The sequence below is a fragment of the Melanotaenia boesemani genome, chromosome 10, assembly GCF_017639745.1.
Source record: "Melanotaenia boesemani isolate fMelBoe1 chromosome 10, fMelBoe1.pri, whole genome shotgun sequence".
NCBI classification, from domain to species: Eukaryota; Metazoa; Chordata; class Actinopteri; order Atheriniformes; family Melanotaeniidae; genus Melanotaenia; species Melanotaenia boesemani.
In genome coordinates, this window is record NC_055691.1 from 24,238,068 (window position 1) to 24,250,160 (window position 12,093).

The 12,093-nt window shown below is 36.9% G+C and overlaps 1 protein-coding gene across 3 annotated transcripts in view; it reads right to left on the reverse strand.

The window, feature by feature from the left end:
* The window catches only part of ano3 (anoctamin 3), a 34,943-nt gene extending 23,192 nt beyond the window's left edge, over positions 1 to 11,751 (reverse strand). For all 3 annotated transcript variants that reach the window (XM_041997495.1, XM_041997494.1, XM_041997493.1), the window contains exons 1-2: positions 11,542 to 11,751; positions 969 to 1,175 (exon numbers count right to left, since the gene is read on the reverse strand). In XM_041997495.1, the coding sequence (XP_041853429.1) occupies positions 969 to 1,175; positions 11,542 to 11,659 (325 nt within the window). In that variant the 5' untranslated portion in view covers positions 11,660 to 11,751. The remainder of the gene's footprint in view (positions 1 to 968; positions 1,176 to 11,541) is intronic.
* Positions 11,752 to 12,093: the final 342 nt, after the last annotated feature.

Below are 12,093 nucleotides of genomic sequence, written 5' to 3' on the forward strand. Positions count from 1 at the left end.
ATATTTTTATGCATTAAAATTACGTGCAGCTCCTGCCTTCATTGTGAGTTGTAATGAGTTCACTGGAATAATCATAAATCAGGTGTTACATTTGGGTACACCAGTAGCAATTTAACCTTTTTAACAGCTAGAGATCAAATATTGTAGGTCTCAGGTGGGAAACGTTTGTAGGATCATGTCCTTGTCTATCAACCTCTGTCATTTGTTCTGTCTATTTTCTCTCTTTTTTGTCTGCTCTGCTCGAACTAAGGCAGAAATCAGACCTGTTTTTTTTTAGATCAGTCCTGCAAAACATCAGTCAGTTTTAATGCTGACAAAAATAAAGCTATTGGATGAAAATTTTTCCTAATGAGCTGCTCCATGTTAGTTGTCCATGTAGGGATGTATAGTTTTTCTTTAAAGTGCATTTCTCCTAATTATCTCATTGCCTCTGAAAGACTTTACAGTGTTTTATAAATGCCTTACAGCCATTAGAAAATCTGCTCATGTTTAACTGCATGTGCTTTAAAAGTCACAGCAATGATGCAAAACTGTGTGGCAACATTCTCTCTCTCAGCCCAATTTTTTCACATTGAAATGAAACACAACTTTAAGATTAAAAAAAAAACAACAGTAAAACCTATAAACAAAATTTCAACTTTGTAATATATCAATGAGTCTTATTATAAGTTATTGGACTCAGGTACTAATTAGAAAAAAAGTTTTGTTTTTTTTTCCTGCGGTGAGTAGTATAACTTGAATATGTTTAATAAATTAAAAAGGAATATTTCATAAATGACAAAATTCTTGTTACATAAAAAGTGGGTGGAAGGTTGTAGAAAATCATCGCTGCAGACACATTCTGTTTATCTTAAACTTCAATATGAAGCATGAACAGTGCAAGTTGATGCAGCTGCTCCACCCTGATAGAAGCACTGCGGCCACTAATGCGTCTAGGAAAATGTCTGTTAGTTCCTGTGTGGACTGACCTGTCTGTGGGGGGAGGATGCTGCAGGAGGTGCTGATACTCTGACTCAAACCCTCAACCTCTGGTTTAGGATCTGGGCTCAGAGGCACAGACAGGAAGTGGTTGAGGTTGATTGGATGAGTCTGACTTTGGGCCAGGCAGGGCAGGCTGCGGCGAGATGGCTTCAGGCTCTTCTCCTTCAGGATCTCGCTAATGCTGTTGTGCATGCCTGAGAGCAAAGGGACAGAAAGAAAAATAAAACTTAAAGTGGAACAATGATAAAAAAGTATATATTTTGTTTTTCATGTCATAGGATGGTAGTGCTTTACTTTGAAAACTGGTGTTCCTCTGCATCCTTTTTTGTCTTTATGTTTAAAAGTGCAATTCTCCAACCATTTACTGGAAACATCCATCACACTTATACTCAATGTTAAGCCATCAATTAACCTTTTATGCATGATTTACACTGTGGGAGGAAGCCACAAAAGCTACATAAAAAGAAAAAGCAAATTCCTGAAAAACCACAAATAATCTATAAAAACCTATAATCTAAAAACCTTCTTGTGGCAAGACAGTAGTGCAAACCACGTCACCATAGCCTGCACCTATTCACCATGAATTTAACTGATTGTCAATATGTGAAGATTTTTAAAAGGTACAACAATGTTCCCTTAGTTATCAGCAAAGATTATGCATCTTATACATTAAACAAAGTATTCCTCAAGGACTATTTCTGTACCAGAAAAAATGAACCTCCGCCCCAGTTCTCTGTGTGTATATATTATTATTAGTTTTGTATGATGCATGCATCCTTCTTCAGATACATGGAAATATACAACAGCTGACAGGTAAAATGAAAGAATGACTAATTGTGTCATTACAATTCAATATTCTGCAGGGAAACTTTGAATACTGGCGGTCATGTGGATGTCACTTTGATATATACCACCCACATAAACACTGCAAACAAAGCACACTCCCAATACATATTTAAATACCTCTGCTTCCTTGGTTGTCACTATTTGACTGTTTTGTATCTTGTTTTTGTTTTTTTAGATGACTAGCTTTATGATAATGGAAACTTATGTGCATGTGCAGCATGTGTAACTTCAGCACTTTGATGAACCATTCACTTACATTTGCTGTATGTATTTATTCTGTTGCTACAATATTTGTTGCATATAGTGGGAAGAAAATTTAAGCAGAAAATAAAAATGCTTAAGTAAGAACTTCACACACTCGCAGCATAATTGTAGTAACCCATTTCTTCAGGTCAGTTTCCACATTAAGATTTATCAGACTGAACCTGCTAAAGTAAGTCATATATTCGCTTTCAGTTTTACTCCTTTCATTTTGTTACATTTGTTTTCTTTCATTAGTTTATTGGCGATTTATCACTTTGATATCTTACATCTTAAAAATAAAGATAAATTAAAGAAATGTCAACAGCCCACCCCACTTTACCAACCTCCCAAAAAATGTACAGTACATAGCAGAATCAGTGGAGTCTGAAGAAAGTGAAGGTAAATCTTTTCAGACATCATCATCTGGTGCATCCTTTTATAGGCCAGAGTGCAGTTAATGTCTGTCCTTCATAGAGGGGTGCATTAAGACCATCAGCACTTTCTCTCCATCAAATCATACACTTGAATGCCTTAAAGGCAATCAGTATAATGGTGCATCACTTAACACAGTCTGCCACCAGTTATGACAAAGATACTGGTATCATGGCATTCAATTCTTCTGCTTCCTTTATTGCATGTCATTATTTTATTAATATAATTTGAGGTCATTTTAAAGGTTTTGTCAGCTACAAAAGAGCAGTATGATGATAGTGGGGCAAAAAGGTTATTGAAACAATTCAGCTGCAATTAATTTAAAGGAGAATCTAAGAGGTCATTGATAATGAACATCCTTAAAGGCATTACACACAACCTCCAGACCAGGCTGCACCTTCAGTGCTGCAGCTCCTGACGTATATTTATGAAAGGAAGATGCACCTTAAAAATGGGAACATGATTTACTTTCTAGCCCAGTCTCTGAGCTACATTCTTAAAACACTCAACTGAAACATGCATTGATAATTCACTCTGCACAGCCTGAGTTCTGCACAGCAAGCTGTGCAATGACTCATTTTCATGACATTGATCTCTGTGGGATTTCCCAGCGCTGTTGGGTGAGAATGGAGCCAGTTAAAGATGTGAGCTTGACAGCCCAGGGGATGCACTGATTACATAGTTTATTTCCTATGCTACCCCACAAATATGAAATGAATAGAAGCTGTGATATAAAGCTTATCCTTGAGAAAGTCAAAAAAAAAAAAACAAAAAAACATGTGCATTAAAGCAAAATTAGGTTTATTGCTAGAATCCACTTCAGACAGAATTGCTTACATATTGTAAAACCAAAAAATGTTTTGCATAAAAAAAACATCATTCAGGTAACAAATACAAATGAATTACTTTGTTCGCACGTGCAATATAATGTGTCTTCAAGATCTAATTTCCAAATTTTTTCAATTCCACAAACACACAAATACAAATATTCTGCTTTTTTGTTTCTTTTTTGCCTAAACCCAAAATTTAAAGTCATAACTGAGCAGCAGGTTGTTCAGCAATTAATCTGAAATTAAACATATTCTGTCAATTACATTTCCAGTGACATTTCAGAAACAAGGGATTTTAAGGTCCAGTGAGTACGATTGTGTGTTTCTCCTAGCAGCAACATGCCTAACTTTATGGCTGAGCAGCAAGTTAATGAGAGCTGGGAGTTTCCACTGAAGAAGGTGGAGGCTTTGAGAACAATAACTTCATGGTCTCTGTGGATTAGTCTCATGAGTGAATGTATTCATATTTAATATAACAGAGATCCTACTCACTTTGTTCCTAGAATGCTTACTAACATAAAATGCTTCCTGAGCAGAAGCCATACACAAAACAAAGAAAAGGTACCAATAGTCCAGTTAATCCCAGCAGACATTGTAAAGCTTTATGTGTCTGAGATGACACATTAGAACCAAGCCAGCTAATGGGTCTGTTGGGATGCAGCTGGATGGTCTCAGAAGAATCTCAAGGTTTAAAATAGAATCCACAAACTGGACTGTGTTGGTGTTCTCTCCTGGCATGGAAAATTCTGAGCCCATGTAGATGAAAACAATAGATCTGTAGAGCTAAAGTAATTAAAGAATATAATAACAGTTATCAGATCATCTCTGTTTTGTTCCACAGCTTTCGCCTCATTTTCTCATGCAGGCAGCCTCCGTGAACTCTGCTCCTGTCAGAGCAATTGTGCAGTAACTTTCTGAAGATGGTGCACTGTGGAAGTCTATTTTAAATAGTTAATCTAATGTGAAATCCTCCCTTTAATCTGGCTGTGCTTTAGCTAAAACTGGTTATTGAGGAGAATATTAATCTTCTGTATGTGTGTGTGGGTGGGTGTGTGTATGTGTGTGTAACGCATGTGTGGGGGCCAAGTTGGTATGAGAGGCATTGAGTGTCCGCAGAGATAATATTTGCTGAAAGGTAATGTGGTGAAAAAGATACCACTAAATTTTCTCTATCAGCAGAGTCTTGATAACAGGGGGGTCCAACAAACACCCACTCAGGCTAATCTAACAAGGACCTGGACTATCTTCAAGGAAGGCCTAGATTTCTCCTGTGCAGCATATTCACAATGGCCTTCTGATGATAAGATTAAATTATTCTTTTTTCTTTTTGGTGTATGCATGTGCATGCATTATTAAATACATATTTCATTGTGGCTGCATACTGCTCTGCAAATGTTTGTGATAAAAGTACAAGTTGGGTGTTTTTCTAAATCAGTTTTTGATGCTTCTCCAATGATAGGATACTGCTTGTCTAGTACATCTCAGTGTCACAACTTACCCATACCCAGGTGGAACAATGCAGTGTGAGAGCCCTAGAGCATCAAGACTTTAAATGCAACGATGTTGCACAAAGAGAATTTAGGTCAGTGGGTTGTTTCCCTGCCTCGATGTTTCCTCACTCAAAACCTTCAATTATTCATTTACGTTGCGCCTGCAGCACTTTCAGTCCCACAGCTTTCAACTGAGGAACGCTCTGCATCAGGACTTTTTTCAGCATAACACTTTATTAAAAGACTATTCAAAGAGGACAAAAATCATGCCCCCACCCTCAAAGAGAAGCAGGCCCAAAATACAGCTGTAATGTTGTTTATCTCGTATTACCAGATGACGTCCCATTCTCAGAAAAATATCTGCATTATTATAATCACTATAGGTAATTTTTTTTTTTAAGTGTGAACAATAATTGTCATTTAATAAAAAGATTTTGAATCTAATCCTGATTTTATTTCACTATATTACAAGCGATGGAATTTAAAATCTTTATTGTCTGAATAAGTGTCTGATTTGTTTAGTTCTTTAGTAAAAAAGGCATGAGCAAAAAATGTAATTACTCATGTTTTGCAGGTGTAGCCAGATTCTGGTGAGAAACATTATAAATGTGAGTAAATGTTAAGCAACCACTGTGTAATTTCTACAGTTGTCCTCGTCACCTCTCTACCATGGAAAAGTATAATCTTGGAGAGTCTCAGCATGCAGAAATGACTACCTTATTAGCAAGCAAACAAGCCCACATAGAGAAGTAGGATGTGGGGTGATAGCAGACTTAGTCACTTAGACCAAATTAGTATTCATTGTGAGACTGTTTTTTAAAACAAAATTTTACCTTTGTACATTAGTTAAGAAAATAATTTTGAGGTAAAAGCAGAAAAAAATAACAGTAGGTTTGTTTTAAATATTTAAAGATAACTTTACCTGCTTAATACCAACTCAAGCATGTGACGGAGGCTTGTCCTATTGTTGGGATTCAAAGAGGTCTTCAGGATTAACTGTTATTACTGCATGTTTTCTGGTTAAGAACTGGGAAGGCAGTCATGGAATCTCCAGCAAGGATTTATTTAGTAATATCCAGCACAGGTTCATGTCAAGGTCCACTATTTCTGCCAGCTGTCAGATGGGCTCACTGAAGCAATTACTTCAACAGTGCTATATCGGACACCTCACCACAGCAGAGCTTAATCTGGAATCCTTTCAGACGGTGGACACTTGGATGGAAACAGCAGGGTTGCTTATTACAATTTCCAAGTCTAGATTTGGAGTAAGACAGTGTCAGGTCTACAACCACCACGCAAGCTGTAACAGCTGGAAAACGCAGCCCTTCTGCGTTTGAACACTGTGACAGAATAATAAATAGTGTCATGAACACATGACGCCATTTTACTTAAACAAAAAACAATCAGAGCATTTTCATTACTCTAAAAAAAGTATTAGTTTGACCAAAATCTAACTTTTATATCACAAGTAAATATGTTTGAATGAAATTGTAAAGAATTAAAATTCTCAAAACCTGACTAACAAATCTAAACAATGGGTTGGGAGCTTCCGTATTGAACGAAAACAAAATAAGAATCCGACCACATTCGTACATCTGTTGGATGGACCATTATCACTGTTGATATTTTTTTTAAACCCAGACCAAATAAAGAAAGTAAGAATTTAAAAATGTTTGGCTCCGATGCTGCTGGGACCTCCATGCAACGTCTGATTTAACTTATATATTAAAAGTCGTTTTCAAACTAAATAATTCTTTGAGTTTAGATTTCTATTAATCTGAATTCTGATGTTAAAATTTTCAGTTTAACTGTAAATGCAAATATTACGACTACTTTGTACATTTTCTAGATTTAAGTTTGCAAGCAGCAGAATTTAAAAAATGTCTTTAAGATTTTTTTTTTAATTCTTATAAACAAAAGGATGCAATGCTGACTCAGAATTTCTTTATCGAGCAGATTTGTGCAGATCTTGATGTTACAGATTAGATTGAGACTATCAGGGTTTGCCCTTGTAAACCAGATGGATTGCCAGGTGATTTCCTCTGATGAACAAAAGCAGGATTGAAGATAAGTCAGCTGCACCTACAACACTCTGCATGCAGTTAGTGTTTCATCCTCCACCTGGCAGTGTATCAAAGAACATATACAAGAAGCTCAGTTCACATGGAGTGTAAAGACTGGTATCAATCCTGCAGTTAAAAGTCCAATCTACTGCTACATGGCTTGTATTCAAGTTGCACAAGTAAGAAATGATAACTGATGCTGGATAGCAAACTCCTAATTTTGTTCATGTAAAAAAATAAATATCAGTATTATGTGCCAATTGTGTTCCTCAAACAAAATCTAGCAAGTGGTACAGCATCATTAATTCAGCTTTAGTAAGATTTTGTAGAAAAAATTAAGGATTACTATAATACATATTCATAAACCAAGGGAAAAAGAACATTTTCCTGAACTGAATCATAGTGAGGGATCATTATGAAGAAAACTATGCATAACGTGCAAACATCTCTGACTTCTGCATCCCCCATGGTAATATAAAAAAAGACAACACATCTGCTGCACCAGTATTCAGATAGACTGTCTCATTCAATAAGAATAAAAACTCCAAATAAAGAGTAAACAATGCCCCATAAATGGGCTTTACAATGCTCTTTTTTTTTTTACCAATACTTTAGGAAGAACCGTATTAGTTATATATAATAATGTATATGTAATTAGTTATCACGGTCATTTACACACTCAGAGTACTGATCATTCATTTCTTCATCCATTCTGGTTAAAATCTATTCAAATCTGATATATTTTCCAGAGTTTGTAAAAGAAATCAACGGCCTTCTATATGAAGTAGTGATAGACAGTATTGTTGTAGATGGATGGTTAACTGACCAGAAACAACTTTTGTGATTCATATAAGAACAAAATATGAACCACTAAGGCAGAGCAACTCAGCTTGCAAACAATTCAACAAAACTACAGTGATAACCTTCTTGTACCTGATATTGTGTTTGTTGCAACACTGACTCACTGTGGGTGTAATTGGGTACTTAGATTAACATGAAACTGTTTCAATACAAACATATAAATAGTTAAAAATAGTCAATTATCAGCAGGACACATTGTCAGCTGTCTGTCACGTGCAGTTAAGCTAGAAAGCCTGACCATAAACACACACCATAGCAGATGGCGATTTTTGTCTACAATTTAGGACCCCATTATGCAATCCTGGCAAAACCTCTGGGTTGCATCATTTGAGGAGATTAAACATCTTCCTTCTCTTTTAATCTGTATATCCCTCTTGCCTTTATCATCATACTCTCTTCTTATGCCCTTTATTGCTTGAGTTTGGCTGAATGTTACAGGATTTTCCGTAAAGCCTCTGTTGCATCTGTGCGTACACACTGCATAACACAAAGCATATTAATACCATGTCTTCAATATACATTATCAAGCACAAGCAAGTTCACATAGGACTATTTTATTTCATAATGCCAACAAGTGGACAAAATCTACTGGCTGACGGAGACTTAGCCTAGCAACAAAAACCATTTACTATTTAAAGACTATAAAAGTGTAGAAGCTAGTCACTGCATGCACACATGCACAAAAAAGAGCCTCTTTTCTTTTGTCTTTTTTCTTTTAAATAGTTAAACTGTTTCAATGCTATGAAGGACAATTTTTAAATATCATCATGCCATCTTACACACAGCTTCTAATAAATGCCTCTGTGTCTTCTTTTGATTCATGAACTAAAAAAAACAGAAGATATTGTGCATGTGCTCTTCAAAAATCTGTCCTAAAATTAATTCCTGTATCTATAAAACCATCTTTCTGCTTGCATAAGAGGACAGGTGGCTTGGGTCGGACGCGCAAGCAAATGTTTACTCACAAACACACACACACTTGATAAACATCTACTGTAGAAAGTTGGATTCTGACAGAAAATTTACAAGCCATTTACAAGCCATCCACTGCACATGAATGTCAAAGCCACAGTCTTTGGGTTTCTGGGGACTAATTTATTGTTTAAAAAAAATCTCCAATTAAGTAAAAGAACAATAATTAATTACAAAGTTGTCTTTTGGGGCCTTGCAGTGATTTAGATTAATATTAAAATCAATTCAATTTCTATTTTTTCTCATCACGCATTAATATTATAGTAGCAAAAGCAAAAACTGTGTTTTAGGAAACTTGTTATTAGAATAAAATGTGCAACTGAAGTTAACCTTTTTCTCCATAAGTGTTTAGACGCTTTCTTATGAAGCCCACAAATAATCTACAGTGTATTTATATCAGTGATCCATAACATGCTTGTTCAACCTGAATAGTCCACCGTCTTCTTATTAAATTTGTTCATGCTCCTTATTCATGCTCTCCTCTTTGGCAGTGTATTTCAGAGGGAAATCCAGCCATGAGGTTGAAAGAATTGTACAAAGTCCTGAAAGAAAGAATTGTGTCAAGGCACCAGTCTGAGGAAGTGATAAAAGGAACATTCTCCAACATTCAGCATTATGAAAAAAAAAAAATCTCAAATGAAAGAACTTTGTAAACATGAATCTACCAATAAGGCGTTCAGTGTGGCCAGACATGTGCCTTTCTTCATCAAAATGGACACATGAATACTTCTCAGTCCATTAGAATCTAAAATCTCTGGTCTGATAAAAAAACATTGATGGACACAACTTTCCCCACACAAAGTGCTGTTGTAATTTGCAGCAATGTGAGAAGGAACACTATTCGGTATAAAAACCTTTTCCATAGTGCTCAGAGTCTCAGGGAAGCGTGAAGTTTGACATTTCAACAACCTAAAGAACACCATGAAAACACAGGAGCGATCTCTATGAAGTCTCAGAGTGACAAATCCCAATTCTGGACCTGAAGTCTACAACTCTGAAAAGAGTTGAAAATGATGCACAGATATTCTCCTTTTAATCTGGCTGAGCTTGAACATTTGTGCCAAGAAATATGGAAGAGATTTTTAAAGGAAAGTTGTGCCAAGGCGACTTAAGGCTGCCTGAAACTTTCCCCTATCAAACACATAAATCCAGGCAACTTTAAAAAGGTAAAAACGAACAGTCAGCTCTAAGCCTTTTAATATATGTGGTCTCTCTGACTGTGTATGAAAAAGTGCAAATAATCGCAGAATTTGGCTTTAGGATATTTTTTTTTTTTTGGTCATAATTCACCCCTTTGCTTTTATTTTAATGGTGCACTTAACAGTCACTGAAGTATAAAGTGTCCCCTCTGGCCTGTGGTGAAACCTTCCCATAAATCAGATATCTCCTTCTGCAGCATGTTTCCTTTTGACTGGACTGAAGTTCGGAAGTGGGTGAGGATTTCCTCTGCAATCTGAACACAGAAATAAATCATTCCTGAAAGTGAGACAACTCATAAAATAAAGCAGAATTAAAAAAAAAAACAATTTAAATAAAAGGAGCAGTTTTAGATTATCATTCAGATTTATATGAAATCTAGAGTGGGCTCATTGTAACTTGGGTCATGGCAGAGATCAAAATTTGAAGAGAAAAAACATCTTTCATCCATATTTGTTTCCAAATGCGAAAGTAGTCAGCAAAAGGAGAATTGCTCACACCCTCAACATGCTCAGTCACGAGCTGCTCAGCTCAGCACTCTCATCAAAAACCAGAGGATACACCCATTCACACACCCTGAACCAGGTACACACATGCTCCCTGTTTCTAGGCTTGAGTCTGCATGATGAAGAACCTTTCTCTCCATTTCTCTAAATTTAGACAGTCAGGAATTCAAAGAATCAAAGTAGGACTAATTTTCTCAGAGGAGCCTTATTTATAGTCGAAAATCAATACTTCCCCAATTGTGTAACTGAGCTGCACTGGAGATATTTGGGATTGTTATTCATGTACAGGTTGGATGGAATTCACATCAGTGTGTAAGGACCATGCATCTTTCTTTGACCGCACAGTTTGTTACATGTTATGTGTGAAATCTTTGAAAGTCCAAAATGCAAATGAGCTACACACTCCCCAACATCAAGCGAAGTCTAATGTGTCAAATAGCTCTTCCAATGTCTGGCTAAGTGGGAATATATTTACCATTTTACTGCATGATGGGAAACTTAAACAGAGAAAAATCATTTTTAATTACCGTCAGAACTTCAAATGCAGCTTTATTTATTTGACAGGTAAAAAAAAAAATCATCTTCAGCACAGACTGCTCCCCATGTATCGAGATTTGCACAAAAGCCCCGCACAATATTTGCGTTTTAAACCTTTAAGGAGTCACAAAGCAGATCACTGGAAGCTAATTCAAAAGAGCGGGTTAAATTAATGGCAATTCAAAGTTTCCTAAATCTGCAGTAGCTTCAAATTTGAAGAAAAGCATTGTGGAAAATGTGCCATCCACTTTGTAAAAAACGTGACAATTTATTTTCTAACAGCTGTGGTATGAAAATAATTGTTCTTTATATCTGTTTTAACTGGGTCTTAATAATAGCTTGACTAAGAGAGTCGGTGGAAAATTAACTAGAGGATAACATTTCAAAGCGCGCAGGGTTCACAAACAGGCTTCATCCCAGGAGGCAAAGCCTCCAACTCTGCGTCACACTCATAGCAAGTACAGAGACCAGAACCCCCGAGCACCATTTTTTACTCAAACTATGTAAGAAGGTTAAAAAAGTAACCACTATGCTGAATATATTAACCCTGGCTGGACACGAAATTCTCACATTAGCGACTAACCTTTCTGCTGCTTGAAGGACTGGATTGAGCCCGAGTGGTGCACCATGGCGGCGTTCAGTTGTTTTACGGCGTAATTGATCAAATTCCGTGTTTCGAAAAGCAAAATTGCAGAGTACATGGGAAACTATGATGGGCTGGCGTAGGTGTTGACTGGGCTCCCATTCTGCCAAACGGTCTCACAGGCGATGCGCAAAACCCAGCAACACCTGTCTCAGCTCCGCATGCGCCCCCCTCCGCTCCGCTCTCTAACCGCCACCATTCACGGCTGTTGTCATGGTGACGAGCGGTAGGGGAGGTCCTGAGATGGACATGTCCTCCTCCGTCCTCATTTACTGACTCCAGATAAGCATCGGGAAATTACCATCTGAAATGGACTGACAAGGACGTACATTGATTGGCTTGTCAATCATATAAGAGCTGACCGCTGCGTGTAGCCTCCACTACTGTACAATGGGCAGGTATCAAATACAGAGAAGATACTGGGCCAAATGAAAAATAATACAACAAAAAACCACTTTTAAAGACTAGTCAGTCAGAATAGCAACCCCTTCA